Source organism: Scatophagus argus, chromosome 23 (assembly GCF_020382885.2).
Source record: "Scatophagus argus isolate fScaArg1 chromosome 23, fScaArg1.pri, whole genome shotgun sequence".
In the NCBI taxonomy this organism is placed as follows: Eukaryota; Metazoa; Chordata; class Actinopteri; family Scatophagidae; genus Scatophagus; species Scatophagus argus.
This window is the reverse complement of record NC_058515.1, coordinates 14,516,535-14,530,732: the sequence shown is the minus strand read 5'-3', so window position 1 is coordinate 14,530,732 and position 14,198 is coordinate 14,516,535. Positions and strand designations below refer to the sequence as shown.

Genomic DNA, 14,198 nt, shown 5'->3' with positions numbered 1-14,198 from the left:
TGTGTGTGTGCGTATCAGCACAAGTCTTCACGCACGAGTGTGTGTCTGACTGCGTGATGACTCCGTGATGTTTTTCGGTTGTTTGTGTGTTTGTGCGCGCACCTTGTACAGCACTGTTGTCTTGCTGGTTTCCATTAAGTTCGGGTTTATCCTCGGCTACAGCAGCGTCTGGTATGAAACACAAAGACAGGACAGAATCTCAGCGGGTCGGCCAGTAAAACACAAACAACACCTTGTAACTGCAGCTCCACAGCAAGCTGCGTTCACAAAAAGACAGCAGCCGTTCAGCTTTGGATGTTATTTGGTTTGTTTTTCCTCTCGATGTTGTCAAAGCACTTGAAAATGTTTTGATATTTTTAAAAAAAATCATTTGGCTGTTATCTCATTACTGTGGCCTGGAGCTGTTTTGGAAAACAGAAGGTCTGCTGATGGAGGTGTGTAAGATCAAGTGATGCTGAGCCCACGCTCCTCCCTGCAGGTTTGAAATGTTCATTCAAGTTGTTTTACTGCAGTATTTTTAAATAATTAAGTCACACTTAATATGCATACATTTTAGCTGCTCAAAAATATGCTTGACGGGTTAAGTTTTTAATCTACCAGTCAGACTTGGAGGGGAGTTTCAGACACTAAATCTGCAAAGTAACTGAAGCTGAAAAAGTAAAAAAGTGGAGTGAAAACTACCATATTTCCCTGTAAGCGAATGTATTTTAGTGGCGTAGTTAAAGTAAACTGTTGTAGAGATCCTCAAGTACAAATACCTCAGAACTGTACTTGAGTAAACACACTTTCGTCTTCAGCTAATATGGATGTGCATGTCCAACACTGTACAGACAAATTAACATCACGTTCACTCCACTGATTTTTATATGAGGGAGAAAACCATCGAGAACATCTAAATCAAACACCGCAAGAAAGAAAGAATAAGAAGCTCTGATTGGCAAAAATGCAACGGAAAGAATCCAAGCTGAAACAATACAAACAAGAAAGAAGAAAAACAAGTTTAGAGAGACAAGTAAAACAAGTAAAAGTTTAAGAAAACTGAGCGAGCAATAAAAAAGATTGAAAGAAAACAGACGGGGCTGTGAGATGGAAGGCAGAGGGGCAAAAGGACAGAAAGACAGACGGAAAACAAACCAACAAACATCCCATCGTACCGTTCTTGGTGGTGTTGTTGTTGGCGGCGTGCAGCGGCTCGGGAGAGGGGGAGGACGAGGACGAGTGTTTCAGGGCGTCCTCCACCCTCTCCCTCCTCTTCGACTCGAACTCCAGCGCCTCCTGCAGCTTCCTCTTGGCCTTCTTCTCCTTCTTGAGACGCTTCTGGATGGAGGCTGAGGGAGAAAGACGAGGAGGAGATGCGATTGCGTGAGGGGAAACGTCTCGCTCATCGCCGGAAACGAGTTAAAAACGAGAAGAAATAAAAAGAGGCTGCTTTGGTGTCGGTCAAACCTCTGCTCTGCAGTTCGGAGGTGAGCTGTCGTTCCAGACTCTCTCTCATCTCTCGTTCTCGATAGAGCTCCATCTTCAGCTCTCGTTTCTCCGCCTGGATCTGTTTGTCCTGCACGCGGGCGTTCTCCACCGCCACCTTCAGCAGACCCTGAGAGGAGACGCCCCGTTAGAAGGACAAGACTCTGGAAAAGCCTTTGACAGCATGGACGTTTTGAAAAGACGAGCCACGCCGTCAGGTTTTTAAACTGAAGACTTTCAAACCTGTTTAAGGTTTAATTACTGACTGATTCTGATTATCAGTAAACAAGGAGATCTATAACTGATATTTGGAATCATGGCTGCAATGAAAATTAAACAGGGCAGGATGTTAGCATTAGCGGTGGGGGCGGTAACGTTAGCTTTGCCTCTCGTCCATGAGTAGATACAGTTGGCCTGTGCTATGCTGCGATTGGCCAGCCTGCTTTTAAAGGGACAGGACGTAACGAAGGGTCAGTAATGTGTAAACCAGGTGAAATCAGTATCTCACCTGTATGTTGGTGAGCAGGGTCTCCACCGACGACAGGCCGTCAGCGAACAGGAACGGAGCAGGGAAGCCGGGGGGCAGGGCTTGTCCCAGCGATGACTCTTCTGTGAGGAACAAAACACACACACTTCAGATTCTCACACTATTTAAATAGGAAAGGGAGGAGTTTATAAGCTATGACGCACTGTATTTTTTCATTGTTGGTATTAATTTTTAACAAGAACTTTTTCCTGAAACGAGAGGATATTATATTAACATGACAGCGAACACTTAAAGTAATGTTTATTTCCTGATGTTTTTCTTCAAATGTGTATTTTTGGTTTTATGAAAAGTGACCAAACTTAAGAAAATTAACTCTTAAATATTAGCTGCAGGAGGCAAAGGTCAGCTTAGCTTAGCATAAAATCTCCCTGAGTTCCAGTCTTTATGCTAAACTATGCTAACACACTTAACTAACAGATAAGAGAGTCGATCTTCTCGTCTGTCGATCCCCCCCCAAAAAAGTCAAACTATTCCTTTAGCGGTCAGTGCAGTGTGATGCTAAATTCCCAAAACGTGAGTGTGTTTTCACATCAGTGATGCACTCAGAGTTAAGTTCATGACATGCTGATGTTTACTAACTTATAAAAGGCAACGAACCAGCGTCTGAGAATTCAATTACACACACACACAAACACACACACAGCGGTCGTTAGTATTCAGACAGTCATGTGAGGTACTAATTGGCAAGGATTAAAGACATCCTTGATATTTTTTTTTCCGTGTGTGTGTGTGTGTGTGCGCTCATTGCGAGTGCGTCACAGTGTCTGATCAGCTCTTAATGCCTAACACACTGACAACTGGGTTAACTCTGCTGTGAAATTAACACTGATTAAGATGCACTCTAACACACACACACACACACACCATCTCTGCCACCGATCTGCCACTTCATCCATACATCCCTTCACCTTTCCTCTCCCTCTCATATCGTCCTTCGTCACCTTTTCCTCCACTTGCTTTTCCCTCCTCTTCAACTTCCTCCCCCTCCTCTTTCTCACTCATCCTCATTTTCCTCATTTTTACCTCATTTTTTCTTCTCATCTTCCTTTTCAACACTTAACTTTTCTATGACTGATTCCTCAAATTTAAATTTTATTCTTCTTTTTGTCAGCTTCTTGCTATGCTACAGCTTTTATGTTTTGTTTTTTTTTTGTCTTCTTTCCCCAAAAAAAGTGTGAAAGGATGAAGGCAGGAGAGGAAAGAGTAGTGCGGGATGAAAGGTGAGCACATTAAAAGACAACGATGAGGAAAAACTAAAACCGGAGGAAGAGGCGGAGAATACAAAGATGGAGGAGGAGAGGATTACAGAGAGGATTACAGGAATGAGGGTGAGGAGGAGTAGGGAGTGACAACAACAAGAGTGAGCTTCTGGAGTCGGAGTAATGTACCACTGCAGCTCAATCAAGTGCTTTTATTTTGAAAAGGGAGCAGAGGGGAGAGAGCCGATATCAGCCAACTGATCGTCTGTCGGTATCGTTATCATATCGACCTCTGAGTGTCCGACATCGTTCGACCGCTGCTCGATCCAACAGGAGAGTTTGCGTTATGTTTTAGCATCTCTGCAACTGGTTTTACGCCTGACAGAACTAATGCAAAACTACAGTGTCGGTTCATTGTGTGATTCTGCTCCAGAGAGGCCACAGAGAAGGTTTTGTTTTCGTACACGCGTTCAAAAACGAGCTGCTCCGCTGCAGCTTTTTGTGTTTTAACTTCCAAAGTTCTCACGCCAAAGGACACACGCCGAACGACATGTAAATGAACAGCAGTTTCCCTAAACCTGTTCGCCGCTTTAAGAGTTTCTTTCAGAGAGGCAGATTTCTAAAGGCAGCTTCCCCTCTGCCGCTCCTGCTGACGTTTGCAGTGGAGTTGCAGGAGTAAGAATGGAGGGAGGTGGGATGAAGGGAAGGAGGCGGACAGAGAAAAGAATGAGATGAAACCCGAATGTGTTGTAAGAATGGAAAACGGAGAGAGTGATGGAGGGAGGAGAGGCCCCGCATGCTTTTAGTGCGTGACCTCCTGACCCCTTTTAGCCAGGCCTCCATCACTTAGCCTCCCTCACTCACCCCCACCTCCCCTCCTCCCTCCCTCCATCTATCCCTCTCGCCCTCCCTCGTTGCTCTGATTGATGGCTGGGAGACAGGTGATCGATAGGGGCGGTTGGTGGGGCGCAGAACATCCTGACGCTTCTGTTTCTCTGTGTGTGTGTCTGTGTTTGTGTCTCTGCAGGTGTGATTCCAGTGTGTGTGTGTGTGTGTGTGTGTGTGTGTGTGAATACAGTAGATGAGGAAAGCTGTCCTAAGTGAGGACCAATTTGTCAGTTGTCAAAACGAAATGGGTGAGGGTTTAGATTAAGGAGGGTAATGGATTATCCCCCCATACAGAAGTGAGTCTCTTCTGTTGTCGATCTGTAAACAGGCAAAAATGTTTATGTGCATCTGTAATAAACCTGTGTGTGTGTCTGTCTGTCTGTGTGTGTGTGTGTGTGTGTGTGTGTGTGTGTGGTCCAACCTTTGTCCTTTGTTATTTTCTTGATGGGTGCAGCAGGGTTAGGCAGTGCGACATCTGCATCAGCTGACACCAATCCTGTTGAAAGAAAAAGTACGCTGAGTGTGTGTGTGTGTGTGTTGGTGCATGAACACAGTATGTTTGCCTGCATGTGTATCTGTCTGCATCTTTTTAAAGTGTTCTTACATGCCGTATGATAAACAGTAGTGAATGTACTGTGTGTGTTTAACGAAGGTGTGTAAAGTGAGCTTGTGTGTCTGTCTGTGTGTGTGTGTGTGTGTGTGCAGTTCAGCTGCCACTAGCCCTCTTTTTTTTTTTTAACAGAAGCACAATATTTAATTAGATGCATAAACAAAGGAAGCCATTAAATATCTGACATTTTGTTTGAAAGTTGTCCGAATAAATTTGTTTGGACTGACAGATCAACTAATTGTGGCAGCTCCACTCTGCAGCCTGTTTATGTTTATTATTTTGAGTGTGTGTAAGCGTGTGAGTGTGTGTGTGTTTACCCAGTCGTTCTGGCGAGCTGGAGGCCGAGCTGCTGGGCTGCGACTGCAGAGGAGTGTTGGCCTCGTCCACAGACGGAGAGAGAGATGGACTGTCACACACTCTCTCCTGGAGCGAGAGGAGGGGGGAGGGAGTAACTCAGCAGAGGTCTGACTATGGTTACTTTTAGTTAAAGAAGAGGCTTTTGTGTCACAAAACCAAATTCTGATTTTTTTTCTCTCTTAATTTGGCACCGAAGCGACTGAACAATGAGGCTGTTCGTCGTCATGTAAAACACTGTTTGAAGCTTTTCCTCTGATGTGACATATGAATTGGCTTTGCTAGAACCTGCAGTGTAAGAAAAGAGCTTCAGAACGTACGGGAAAACAGTGAAACTTCTCGTTACTTGAGGGATTCCTCAGGGAACCTGCTTGGGTCCTCTGTGGTTTTCATTAAAAACACTTTTTATGGCTTGACAAAGTCGGTGTGTGTGTGTGTTTTACCTTGATGACAGGTGCGCGGTGTGCATGAGTGTGTATCTGCTGTGCTGCGGCGGCCATGTTGGCGATGGTGTTGAGGTGGTTCATCTGTGACATTGCCATGGCAACGGAGGCCGGCGGCAGCCCCATGGGCAGCAGAGGGTGGGGCATCATCATGAAGGGCAGGTCCAACCCTGAGCGGCGGAGAGCAGAGACAGGATGACGAAGATCTGCAGCCACTTTGTGACGAATTGAAATGAAAATCGGTGACGGAAATGTGGACGTTTGAGTTGCGTGTCTATCGTGTGCGAGTCCTTTATCAGCTTTTTGTCGCATTTTTCTTGTTTTTTCTTGATGCAGCAGCTCTTTAACACAAACTCTGGCATCCACGTGAATCCATCTTAGTACTGACTGGATGTTCCTGGTCAGATTTGAGTTAAATGAATGCAGATCAGCCGGATCGACTCTGAACGTACCGCAGGTAGCATCAAACCAGTCGCACGTTTCATCATTTTCCCCAGAGGGAGAAGCGCTGGAACGTATTGTGTCTGAACTCGTGTTGAACTTAACCTTGAGGAAAAAGGGGGGTGGGTGTCATCAGAGTGTCAAATGTCTCGCTAACAACAGTTGACAAAGCAGGAGGGGGTGGTGGGGGGAGTGAAAGAGAGGAGGAGGAAGAAAATATGGAGGTTAAAAGGTTAAACGGTGATGAGGTGAAAGAAAGAGGAGGTCATTTTGTCCCTCTTCTCTGGATTGTATTTTTCCTTCCTCTCTGTATTTTCTCTTTTGACTCCATCTTTCCACTTTTGCCTTCTTTCCTTCCATCCTTTTTCCCCTCCTCTTTCACACACACACACACACACACACACACACACACACACACACACACCCCGCAGCTCCATCGTGCATCACACATTTGTGAGGACGTTCCATTAACTTTAATTCATCCTGCAGTCCTGAACCTCCTAAAAAAGCGTAACCTTGACCTCTGACCCCCCCCGACCTCGCACAAGACGTACACACTTCTGATTCAGGTCACCTCAGCTGTCCAGAACACACACACACACACACACACACACACACACGGCTGCTCTCCCTCCAATGAAACAATAACACTGATTGCTGTTGTTGTGACGACTGAAGTGATAGAATAATCAATGTGAGTGTTTGTCGCGGCTCGCTGTGTGTGTGTGTGTGTGTGTGTGTGTGTGTGTGTGTGTGTGTGGACACATTACTTCTGCAGTAAGAAAAAGAGCTCGTACGAGTGTGTTTCTGTTTGTCTCTGTCCATATGTGTGTGTTGCGGCTGTTGTTGATAAATTGAGTCATTTAGTAAAGTGTGTGCTGATTAATCCAGGCAGAGTGTTAATACGGAGATGGAAACAGATTAAATGGCGTACATTAACAAATATTGCCACCCCTTTAAACGCACACACACTCTCTGAATGTGTGTGCGAGTGTGTGTGCGTGTACCCTTCATCCACACAGGCTGTCTGAGTGTGTGTGACTGTGTGTGTGTGTGTGTGTACTCACTGTTAGCCAGTAGCTGTTGTTGCTGCTGGAGTTGTTGTTGATTGACAGCTCCGATGGCTGGCCCCCTCCCTCCTGGTCCCCCCCCTCCTGCTCCTCCTCCTCCCCCCCCTGCTGCTGCACCACCTCCTCCTCCAGCTGCTGCTCCCACTGGTGCTCCTCCTCCACCTCCTGGTCCTCCGCTGTGGGCTCCAGCAGGAGGGCTGGTCAGACGCTCCTTATCCCAGGAAGACTCACTCCCTCCTGGGCAGAGACAGACACACACAGGCTTCATTTTTCCGATCAGTTAGGTTTTAGTGAGTTATTTGAAGCTTTAAAAGGGGCTGTAACGTTATGACTGACAGCTGATTGCTGCTCTTATACTCTATACTGTGGCCCCGCCTCCCGATCGCTACTGCACAGACTCTGGCTCCAAGTGACATCACCAGAACAAGATGGCAGTGCTCCCATCAGGGATATATAGTCTTTGCTTCGTACGGTGGTGGAGAGAGGAGACAGCATCCACCATCTTTAATTACAGTAAATCAAAACCATTAATTAAATTACTTGGACATTTTGCAGGTATTTCTCAATAATTAAAAAATGTCTTGCTGCAGAACTCGAAGATAATCTTTCGTTTATTCGTCCGCCTTCAGGATGAAGTTTATAATTTGAGAAAGTTTGTTGTCAGAAGAGTAAAACGATCACTTTCTCTCTTCACACCTTCATTCCTCTGATCCTCCTCTCTCTCTCTCTCTCTGTATTGCTGCCTCTCTCGCCCTCCTCGTTTCTCTCTCTGCTCCCTCGTTCCCTCTCTCATCCATCTTCATCTCCCTCCATTAGTTTGAATTAGCAACCGTCTCTCTCTATTATTGCCTACTGAATTCCCTGCGCTGTGTGTGTGTGTGTGTGAGAGAGAGAGAGAGTATGTGTGTGTGTGTGTGTGTGTGTGAGTGTGTGTGTATGGATGACAGCTGGGCCTCATCCCCTCTGCCATTTACACCAGGGAAGAAAAGAAGTATAAACAGATGGGCAGATGTTCTCTCTCTCTCTCTCTCTCTCTCTCTCTCTCTCTCTCACACACACACACACACACACACACACACACACTCTCTCTCTCTTGTTTTTTTCTCTTGGCCTTGTCCTCTCCTCCTCTGCCTCTTTTCTCCTCCGTCACACTTCTCCATCTACCTCCGTCCTCTCTTCTCCCTCACTATCAGACCCACATCTGTTTTTGTCCACATGTCACCACACACACACACACACACACACACACACACATATCCTGGACTTCATGTTGATCCCAACACCAAACTGACTGTCTTTCAGCTTTTTAAACAATCTTAAGCTCGCTTATCGAAAACATTCGCAGGGAACGAGAAACGTCTCACAATCCCGCATTGAGTCTGCAGTACGTCAAAAAATGCCAACAAGAATCACAGAGTTCAGATCCTGGGTGAAACTGGAAATAGCTGCTGACCCACTGACATCCATGAATCAGCTGAGGTGTTTTTTTTTACCTTGTGTAACCTCCATAATGAAGTAGACTATATGGACAAAAATTTCCAGACACCTCTTCATGGGTCTGTTCCTCAGGGTTTGGACTCAGCCCCTGACTTCCAGTGAAGGGAAATCTTAATGCTTCAGCACACCATGACATTTTGGACAATGCTATGCTTCCAACTTTGTGGCAACAGTTTGTTGAAGGCCCTTTTCTATTCCAGCATGACTGTGCCCCAGTGCACAAAGCAAAGCTCCATAAAGACATGGTTGGATGAGTTTGGTGTGGAAGAACTTGACTGGCCCACACAGAGTCCTGACCTCAACCCCATCCAACACCTTTGGGATGAACTGGAACGGAGATTGTGAGCCAGGCCTTTTGGTCCAACATCAGTGTGTGACCTCACAAATGCTCTACTGCATGAATGGGCACAAATTCACACAGAAACACTCCAACATGTTGTGGAAAGCCTTCACAGAAGAGTGGAAGCTGTTAGAGCTGCAAAGCTGTCTGTGTGTTTACAATGAGACGTCATTAAAGTCTGTTGGTGTGATGGGCAGCTGTCCCAATACTTTTGTCCATATAGTGTACATGATGCAAGCTGAATTATTTAAACTTGTTTGGCTGAACCTCACCTGGTCCACATGATCATGTGCACAAATTAAACAAAAAAATGCATGCACCCCTCCATCTCTCCATCACTCCTCTTATTCATCCCTCCCTCCACGCTGTGTTTTTCTCATTTCCATAAAGGGAAAAAAAACAGATGACTGTCAGGCAGGACAAACCCGAGCGATCGACTTTCACTCATCAAATACCAAAACATCTTTTCTTTTTCCCCTTTTTTCTTCTCGCCCTAAATATCCTTTTCTCCCTTTATGAGTCTATTTTTCCCATTCTGTCCTCCCTCGCTTTTATTTTCTATTCCATTCGTACACTCGTTCCCCGGCTCTATTGTCCGCCGGAGTTTCCCAGGTCGGTGTGAGTGTCTCTGACAAAGAAAATAAGGTCGGACAATGAAAGACAGGCTTTCCACGCACTCGCACAACAAGACAAAAAAACACTCCGAATGAAATAAAAGAAGAAGGGAGAGGAAGAGCAGGAGGGAATAAATAAGAAACGACAGGGCGAAAGAGAATAAAACGAGAGAATAGAGTAACTCTATCAGCCCATTTGCCAGGTCAGCTGAAGAAAAGGAAGAAATGGAAGAAGAGAATAGAAACAGAAGGAAGGACTGCGAGCTCTCCTCTCTCTCTTTTCTTTTCTCTTTGCTTTTTGTTTTCTGTCTTTTTAATAATTCAGAGAAGCAAACACAGCAGAGATGGAGTGGCCCGGAAACTGTGTGTGTGTGTGTGTGTGTTAAGTCTTTGTTTTTTCTTTTTCATATGGCCTTTTCCTGACAGATCCTTTTAAACTCAGCGTTATAATCACACTGACACTAGCGCCAAGGAAAATCTCCAGTACATTAAAGGGACAGTTCACCCTAAAATCAAACTGTCACAAGTAGTGCAGTTCATCCATCTGGACTGTTTTGTTCCTGTATCGCCGTGCAGAAGGAAACGTGCCGCCACTCGTGAATGAGGCTGGCTAACATCACAGCCCAGCCGAGGACGATGGCGTTAACGTCCACGTCCCGCTCTGTCACAAACCGGTTCCTTCATGTCTGATTGTACGTGTTTTTTGTTGTCCTAAACAAACATGAAGACGTTTTGTATTAGTACACCTGCTGTTGAAAAGTACATTAAAAACACTTAAATCTTCTTATAGCTATGTTATGAATTTTAATAATAATTTAATAATAACATATTTATCCTTAAATTCTACATTTGAACAAGTATTTTCCCTTAAACGTGCGTCTACATTTGAGACGATGGTTTAAACAAGCCGTTGTGTGTTTTTGAGTTTGGGTTTTAAGGCCTGAACACCATCACAGTCAAATTATCGCAGCGCGCCAACACCTGAAGGCGTCGACTCACCTTTGGCTTCTTTTCAAAGAAAAAAAAAAAACACCATGTGACCACAACCTTTTGTACGCTGTACTCCGTCTCAGGAAGGGACAATAAGATACAGTAAGAGCTAATAAGACATGAGAGAGAAAGAAATCTGAAGCGAGGAAGTAGAAAGAAAATGACACAAGAAGACAGTGAACAGTATTGAAACCCGAGCAGCCAGCACTTACATAACACACACACACACACACACACACACGTAATGGAGGGCTTTGTCATGAGTCCGTCCATATGTTTGCAGTCGGTGTGAATGTCGAAACTGATCCCGGTGAGGAGATCATCTGTGACCTGAGCTCGGGTCCAGTTCCAACACTAAATAAAACTTTCTCTGGTTTCCATCGTGTAAAGAGAGACGAGGAAAGAAGACGTTAAAAAGACGTAACGGACTGACGCTCGGCGCGAAAACTGACAGAAAAGCACAACAAGCGATGAGAGAGGAACCAATAACGCCGACCGTTACTACGTTAGACATATTCAGGTGGCAGCACTGCTTCCTTACTGCTATTTTGAAGTTGTACTCGTCATATTTTTACGTTGAAGTACTTTTCAGATCTTTACCACAACCTGCCGTAAAGCCACGTAAGGCTGAGTTTGTGTTGTCTGACCACAAACCCTGGCAGCCGTGGAAAGTACGGTAGCAGAGTACATGTACTCACATACAGCTCATGGACAGTTTTGAGGTACTTGTACTCATTTCCGTGGCTCATTTCTGTTGACTATTATTGCTGCTTTTGTGTTTTCACTTGTGAGTAAAATTTTTAATGCAGGATTTTTATTTGTATTTCTGTGCTGTGATTCTGCTGCTTTTGCTTAAGCATAAGATCTGAGTAGTTTTACTCCTCAAAAATGTTGTACAGAACAAACTCCAGAAACTCATTGACTTTCCTGTGCGTGTAATTTTCCTTTCGTGTAAACAAAAGTTGTACCTTAACAGTGTGAAGTTTGGCCTGCGGGTGGCGCTGGAGGACATCAATATGAATCAAGTCGTTTTGCTTCAAAAATGATTAATTATCTTACAATCGACCAATCGTGGCAGGTTTTCTTGTGAGGAAGTTTGACCTCACGGTGGCACAGCTGAAGGTGTGTGTGAGCGTGTGTGTGTGTTACCTGTGTTGGAGTGTAGATCGTCATTGTCGGACTCATTGCCGTTTTGGAGACTCATCATCATCTTCATCTTCTGCAGCTTCTGGAGCTCTGCCATGGCTGCTGCTGTCAGACCTGTGATGCACACACACATGCATGCTACAGTTACCTTCACCATCATCATCATCATCATCATCATCATCATCATCATCATGACGTCTTTTAGCAACACACACACACACACACACACACACTCCCTCTCTGGGGTCAGACTGTTGACCAGTGCTGAACTCATCAGCTGCCTTACAATCCATCATTTCCTCACAGCCACTCAGTCGCAGCTCCTGTTGACTCCTCGGCCCTCGCAGGTGCCGCCTGCCTTTACCCACGATGCTTTGCGGCGAGCCGTGACACACATACCGAGGCTCGCGCCAGGCTGTCGCTGTCAGAATTTCTTTTCAGTGTGAGCGTTTTGTTGAAGTGTTTTCAGGGTGTGAGTTCTGTTTCAGATGCCTCGGGGCTGATGTTCACTGATACGCACATGCAGTACGACAAACACACACACACACAGATAAAGAACACACCCCTACTGCTACTCACACACACACACACACACACACTCTCTCTCTCTCTTTTGTATGGACTAAGATCCCTGGCTCTGTGCACTGACCTGGAACTGACTTCTATACACAACAACCAGCAGAGTGAGAGTGATGACCCTGTGTGTGTGTGTGTGTGTGTGTGTGTACTCCATTGTGTAAATACACTATTATGTTTGTAAATGTGCACATGAGCTTTGGTGTCATGCTGAGTTTGTATGTACAGTTTGCTTTCATGTATAAGTGTATGTGTGTGTGTGTGTGTGTGTGTGTGTGTGAGAGAGAGAGAGAGAAAGAGAGAGAGGATGTATGGACTCTTATCTGGGCATATGTGTGTGTGTGTGTGTGTGCGTGGTGGGGGTCAGTTGGTTTTGCCCCGGTCACGGTTGACGGCCTTGGAGGAATGTCCATTACACACACAGTACAGTTGTCTGCAAGCTATAAAGAAAACAAGATCCAGGGAGGAGGAGGAGGAGAGTGAGGAGGAGGAGTTGTCGCGTTGTTTGAAATCTAATTTAAAGCAGGATGGAGGGATGGATGAGGAAGGAGGGCAAGAGAATGTTTAAATGGAGGGAGTCCAGTGCGTTTGTGTTTTTTAACAGATCAACACGTTCAATTCAGCCAACATCTCAGAGTTTATAATTCAGATTATTTCCACTTGTTTTCATATGAAATTCACATCATTTTTTAAAAAAAGTTAACGTCAGTCATTTTGTTTGTGTGATTTGTAGGGTTTTTTTGACAGTTTTAGACATTTTAAGGAACAAACGATAATCGTTACTTAGTTTAGAACGACCCGCCTCTGCCTCTGATTGGCTTATACTGATATCCTTACCACCTGACTCAGCCAACCAACAAGGGGAACCAATCAATGGCAGCCAATCAGAGGCAGAGTAGGGCGGGTCTTGCCATTGCCATCTTATGAACAGAAAGTTGTCACACACTTCAGGAACTTCCTGAGTCAAATGCTTTGTTGGACCGATGAAGGTGTTTTCTTGAGTACTTCGGACAAAGAACTAGCAGTCTGATTTTAAAAATAATAATAATAAATTAAATGTATTTTATTTACACATAAATTTATACTTTGTTCAGTCTGTTGCACCCGCAGTAACTGGATGAGGGAGGAAGAGGACAGCAGGACGAGGAAGAGGAGCAGGCAAAAAGCCTGAGGCAGAGTGACCAGACGTATTGTCTGCTGTCCTGCTGAGAGACAGGAGGAGGAAAGAAATGGAGAGACATGACGGAGGAGAGGGAGCCAAAAATGAAGAGAGGAGGAGTAGAGGAGCATAAGGAGCTGCTGCTCACAAGCACAAAGATGAGAAATGAAGGTTACAGCAAACAGTTTGAGTGAAAGTCGGTTCGTCTGCGGGACAAAAAGCCACATTTTCCAAACTCTCTCTCTGATTTCACATTACTGATGCAGTCTTTACTTTATTAATTTTGTTTTCCGCGGCGGCAGAGGATGTAAAAATGCTGATGACAAACGAAGAGCACGAATAATAAAAGACAAACTAAGGCAGAAAACAAGGAAGGAGGGAAGCAGGACTGATGGGCAGGGAGGAGGAAAAACATGGAGACAAGATGGACAGGCAGGAGACACAGGGAGAGGGATGGAAGTGGACAAACAGAAAGAAAGAAGGATGAGTGGCATGAAGAAGTGGGATGGATGAAAGCCGAAAGACGAATAAAAGAGGAGCAGAGGAGTAACGAGAAGGAAAGGAGTGTGAAAGCACGGAGAGACGGAGAGAAAATTTTGTTAAATGAAAAGTGATCTTTTTTTTTTCAAAATGTGTAATTAACCATAACCTGTTAATCAATTTACTAATCTTTCAGTAAAAGTTTTACACATTTGAAATGAAAAAAAAAGTGAAGTGAAGTAAAGTGAAAAAGATTTAAACTTTAACTCCAAAGTTTTGCTAAAAACTTGACTTTTAAAGAAGCTGTTCATACGTATTTAAATAAAAGAAAGCAAGGAAACGTGTTAATAACGTTAGATTAGCGCGTTACGTGTTGATTG

The 14,198-nt window shown here is 44.7% G+C and overlaps 1 protein-coding gene and 1 long non-coding RNA gene across 2 annotated transcripts in view; one reads left to right on the top strand and one right to left on the bottom strand.

The window, feature by feature from the left end:
- LOC124054710 (dachshund homolog 2-like) overlaps positions 1-14,198 on the bottom strand; it is a 62,543-nt gene that overhangs the window by 6,426 nt on the left and 41,919 nt on the right. The window contains exons 3-11 of the mRNA XM_046381033.1: positions 11,607-11,717; positions 7,014-7,253; positions 5,506-5,675; positions 5,026-5,131; positions 4,520-4,594; positions 1,973-2,073; positions 1,447-1,594; positions 1,155-1,328; positions 103-168 (exon numbers count right to left, since the gene is read on the bottom strand). Of these exons, the coding sequence (XP_046236989.1) occupies positions 103-168; positions 1,155-1,328; positions 1,447-1,594; positions 1,973-2,073; positions 4,520-4,594; positions 5,026-5,131; positions 5,506-5,675; positions 7,014-7,253; positions 11,607-11,717 (1,191 nt within the window). The remainder of the gene's footprint in view (positions 1-102; positions 169-1,154; positions 1,329-1,446; positions 1,595-1,972; positions 2,074-4,519; positions 4,595-5,025; positions 5,132-5,505; positions 5,676-7,013; positions 7,254-11,606; positions 11,718-14,198) is intronic.
- Positions 1-14,198, top strand: part of LOC124054771 — a 74,744-nt gene that overhangs the window by 19,451 nt on the left and 41,095 nt on the right. The window lies entirely within an intron of this gene.